Here is a 4,288-nt window from a genome sequence, read left to right on the forward strand (position 1 = left end):
GGGGGGGGGAAAGAGGGTGCCCCATTTCTCTGCGTAGAGATCTCCAGTACAGCCTCCGCCGAGGGAGCGGCCAGCCCCTGGGCACAGGCTCCCCTGCCATGTGGGTTGTTGGTTTGCTGTTGTTGTTTTGGCCCGTTCCTCCTCTGGTACTGGCCAGCCTGGCGGGACATCTTCATCAGCAGAAGTCCCGGGGGAAGAGGAGGAGGAGGAAGGACAGTGGAGCGAGGCCAGCAGCGGCCCTCTCCAGTACAGCCTCCGCCGAGGGAGCGGCCAGCCCCTGGGCACAGGCTCCCCTGCCATGTGGGTTGTTGGTTTGCTGTTGTTGTTTTGGCCCGTTCCTCCTCTGGTACTGGCCAGCCTGGCGGGACATCTTCATCAGCAGAAGTCCCGGGGGAAGAGGAGGAGGAGGAAGGACAGTGGAGCGAGGCCAGCAGCGGCCCTGCCTGCCGAGCCAGGTGGGAGGCAACGGCAGGAGACGGAGGGCAAAGGTGGGGATGTGGAGGAGCGGCTCTCCAAAAGGGGTTGGGATGGGTTCTTTTCCTTCTCCTCAGTCTACCCCGGGGAGGGTCTCTAGCTGATTTTTTGGATCAGCTTCTCATCAGACAGGCAGTAGAGGCTGTTGATGGACAGGTCCGAGATGAAGTGCTCACAGGCTTTGCGGGTGATCTGTTTGCAACCTCGCAGGTCGATGAGGGTGACGTTGGAGATGCGGCGCAGGTAGAGCAAGGCCTGGTCCGTCAGCTTATTGCAGCCTGGGGAGGAGATGGGAAAAAGAGTGAGCTCTAACACCTTTGAGATGGGAGGTACACTTCAACACCTCCACCACGCCAGAGCTGTTGGACAACAGGCTGACCGTGAGCCAACAATGCGCCCTCACAGCCAAGAGGGCTGACACCACCCTAGAGTGCATTAAGAAGAGGTTCTCCTCCCTCTCTGCTCTACCCTGGTGATGCCACATCTGGAGAACTGTGTGCAGTTTTGACCTCCTCAGCTCAAGAAGGACAAGGAACTACTGGAGAGAGGCCAGCACAGGGCACTAAGATGATGAAGGGACTGCAGCATCTACCATATGAGGAAAGGCTGGGGCTGTTCGGCCTGGAAGAAACTGAGGGCGGGGGATCTCATCAATGCTTCTAAATACCTACTGGGGGTGTCAGTAGGATGGGACCAGGCTCTTCTCAGTCCTGTACAGTGAGATGACAAGGGACAATGCCCACAAACTGCTACACAGGAGGTTTAAGCTAAAGACAAGAAAATCTTTCTTTCCCCTGAGGCTGGCAGAGCCCTGGAACAGGCTGCCTAAGGGAGGTTGTGGACTCTCCATCCCTGGAGACATTCCAAACCCACCCGGATGTGTTCCTGTGTACTCTGCTCTAGAGGATCCTGCTTCAGGAGGGAGGGCTGGACTAGATGATCTCCTTTCAAACCCCGACCGCCCTGCCCTTCGGCGCGCGGTTCCCACGTGGGGGCTGAACAGCCGCTCTGGGACAAGCCGGGCCCCCAGGGAGAGCCACCCCCAGCACAGCACCCACCTGCCATGTTGAGTTCGGTGAGGGAGTTGCGTGTGGAGGAGCCCACGGCCGTGAGGAGGTTGGCTGACTGGTCCGTGAGGTGGTTGCAGTGGCTGAGGTCGAGGCGGGAGAGCAGGGGCATGTGGCGGATGATGAGGCGCAGGGTGGCGTCCGTGATGTCCAGGCCGGCGAGCCGGAAATCGATCATGTTGCGGAGTTTGCTGCGATTGTCCTGACCTGAAAAAGGGAGAGAGGGGATTAAGCTGGACCACCTACCCCCTGTCCCACCCTGGGGTATTGCAGGATCTGGCAATCTGCTCCGCGCCCCGTGTGTCACCTTCCTCCAGCTCCCCAGGCTGGATGAAAACTTACTGGGTTTGTCTGTCGGGGGTGTGAGTAAATCCCGGATCTGAGGGTCCTTGATTCCTACTGCCCACCGAAGATCGAGGGTCCTGAGAAGGGGGCAGCTGGAGGTACTGAGAGCACAGACTGCAGACCAGGAACAGCCCGCTAAGATGAGGTCTTTCAGGCCTGCAGGGAAACAGGTAACAAGTCAGATGGGCTTGGTTGGCTCTGAGGCATCCCAGATCCCCAACCCTCCTTCTCTAGGCTCATGAAGAAGCAGCTCTTCTCCCTGCCCAGGGTGGGATGGGCTCTCTGAAGGAGGAAAGGTCAACCACAGCACTACTGGCTACTTGCTGGGTGACAGGATCCAGACACCCAGGAGCTTTCAGCCTGGTGGGTTCCAGGACACAGAGCTTGCTCCTCTCAGTGTGGTCCAGCCATCACGAAGCTTAAAGAGCAGGCTGGTGGCAGAGGTAGGGACCCCTCCACAGCCCACACTCACCTGGCAGCCTGTTGACAAGCCACGTGAGCTGTTTTTTGGAGATATTGGTCCAGCTGAGGTCAAGGCTAACTGGTTGTCTTTTGATGATGCCGCTCAGCGCCTGCGGGGTGATGGACTTGCACCTGCTCAAATCTATCTTTGTCCACAATCTCTTGTCACAGCACCTGGGGACAAGGACAAGGCTGAAAACTGAGCTCCAAGGGACAAGAGACAGCTGGATTTTGGGGGAGGAGCCCAGCCCTGGTGTGGTCCCAAGTTGCAGCACAAAGTTGCTTTGCCTGGTTTCTCCAAGTTTCCTTGGACATGTAGGGACGTCCATCCAGCCAGGGATGCCCAGAACAGCCCCAGTGAGTCACAGCTGTCTGCTTGCTCACCCCCTCCTGGGAGTTCCTCCCACCAGAGCAAAGATCTTGAGCATCCTCACTCCCAGCAGGCAAAACACTCAGCCTGGTCCCACCCCATGGGAGACCCAGGACCTGATGGCAGCTCAGCTGTGGCCCTGAAGGTGCCACACAGGTGGCAGGTGAGGAGAAGCTCTCCTCCAGCCATCACGCCACACCATTCCCACCAGCTGTTGATCAAAGCTGGCTGTTTTTTTTTTTTCCTATCATGCCATTCCAGCTGCTCAGTGGTTAGAAACCTCCCAGTTTCCAGTCCCTGGCTGTTCCCAAGCCCTCCATCCCCAGCTGTCCCCGTGCCAGCATTGTCTTCAGGCCTGCGGCCCCCTGAGGCATTTCCAGCCAGAGAACCCGTCCCTGCCCTCCCCAGCCTGCCAGGAGGCCCAGGCAGGACCAGGATGGGAGGCAGGGAGGGAAGGGCAAGGACCAGGCAGGATGGCAGGGGAGGAAAGGGCATCAGCACCTCACCAGGACACAGGGGCACACACAGGTGCTCCGGTGACAGGACAGCCTGCCACCACCTCCCAAGAAAGAGGGCAGAGCAAAAGGACATTAAAGAGGAATTCTGGAATGGTTTGGGCTGGAAGGGACCTTAAAGATCATCTAGATCCAGCCCTCCTGCCATGGGCAGGGACACCTCCCACCAGCCCAGGTTGCTCCAAGCCCCATCCAACCTGGCCTGGAATACTTCCAGGGATGGGGCAACCACAGCTTCCCTAGGCAACCTGGGCCAGGCTCTCACCACCCTCGCACAGCCAAGAATTTCCTCTTTGTGTCCTACCTAAACCTCCCCTCTCTCAGTTTAAAGCCACATCCCACCACCCCATCACTCCACGCCCTACAAAAGAGCAACACACATGGCGAAGGCAGCAGCTGCCTGCAGGAAGCCTGAGAAGGTCCCTTCCCCGTTCTCCCTCCACCTGCCCACCAGGCACAAGGCTCAGAACCAGGAACAAGGCTCAGGATGTGGCCAGGTGTGTGTGTGTGTGCCCCCTCACCACCTCCCCAAAACTCACCACTTGTACCAGGTCTTGCACACCCGCATGCACTCGCAGAGCTCCCTGCGAGTGAGGTAGCGGAAGACGGACATCCAGACCTCGCGCTGCATCCAGCTCTCCTCGCCCTCCTGCACCCGGGCCCCTCGCCCGTTCAGCCGGGCCTCCCCTCCTTCCTCAGCGTTCTCCTCCTCCTCTTCATCCTCTTCCTCCTCCTCCTCCTCGGCAGCTGCCTCCTCCTCCCCCCCGCCCCGCAGGGGGATCCTGGCGGGCGGGTGCCGCATGAGCAGGCGCGGGGAGTGCTGCAGGTTGGCGGAGGAGGCGGTGATGGCTTGCAGCTTGGGGACGATAGAAGTGCCGTGGACGTCTTTGGTGGGGCGTTGGAGGGTCACGGTGAGGTAGGAGCCATGCAGCTTGGCCTTCTCCACCTCCGACAGCTCCTTCTTGCCACTGGGGTTGTTCTCCTTCTCCCTCACCATGGTCCTCTCGGTGGCCTGGAGCCGCAGCAGCTGCCGCCGCCTGTAGCGGTCGTCTCCT

The 4,288-nt window shown here is 59.5% G+C and overlaps 1 protein-coding gene across 1 annotated transcript in view; it reads right to left on the reverse strand.

Annotated features, from left to right (window-relative positions):
- Positions 1-529: 529 nt before the first annotated feature.
- Positions 530-4,288, reverse strand: part of KDM2A (lysine (K)-specific demethylase 2A) — a 25,741-nt gene continuing 21,982 nt past the window's right edge. The window contains exons 17-21 of the mRNA XM_009995031.1: positions 3,773-4,286; positions 2,359-2,522; positions 1,884-2,042; positions 1,533-1,748; positions 530-752 (exon numbers count right to left, since the gene is read on the reverse strand). Of these exons, the coding sequence (XP_009993333.1) occupies positions 571-752; positions 1,533-1,748; positions 1,884-2,042; positions 2,359-2,522; positions 3,773-4,286 (1,235 nt within the window). The 3' untranslated portion in view covers positions 530-570. The remainder of the gene's footprint in view (positions 753-1,532; positions 1,749-1,883; positions 2,043-2,358; positions 2,523-3,772; positions 4,287-4,288) is intronic.

Source organism: Chaetura pelagica, unplaced genomic scaffold, assembly GCF_000747805.2.
Source record: "Chaetura pelagica isolate M959 unplaced genomic scaffold, ChaPel_1.0 scaffold553, whole genome shotgun sequence".
In the NCBI taxonomy this organism is placed as follows: Eukaryota; Metazoa; Chordata; class Aves; order Apodiformes; family Apodidae; genus Chaetura; species Chaetura pelagica.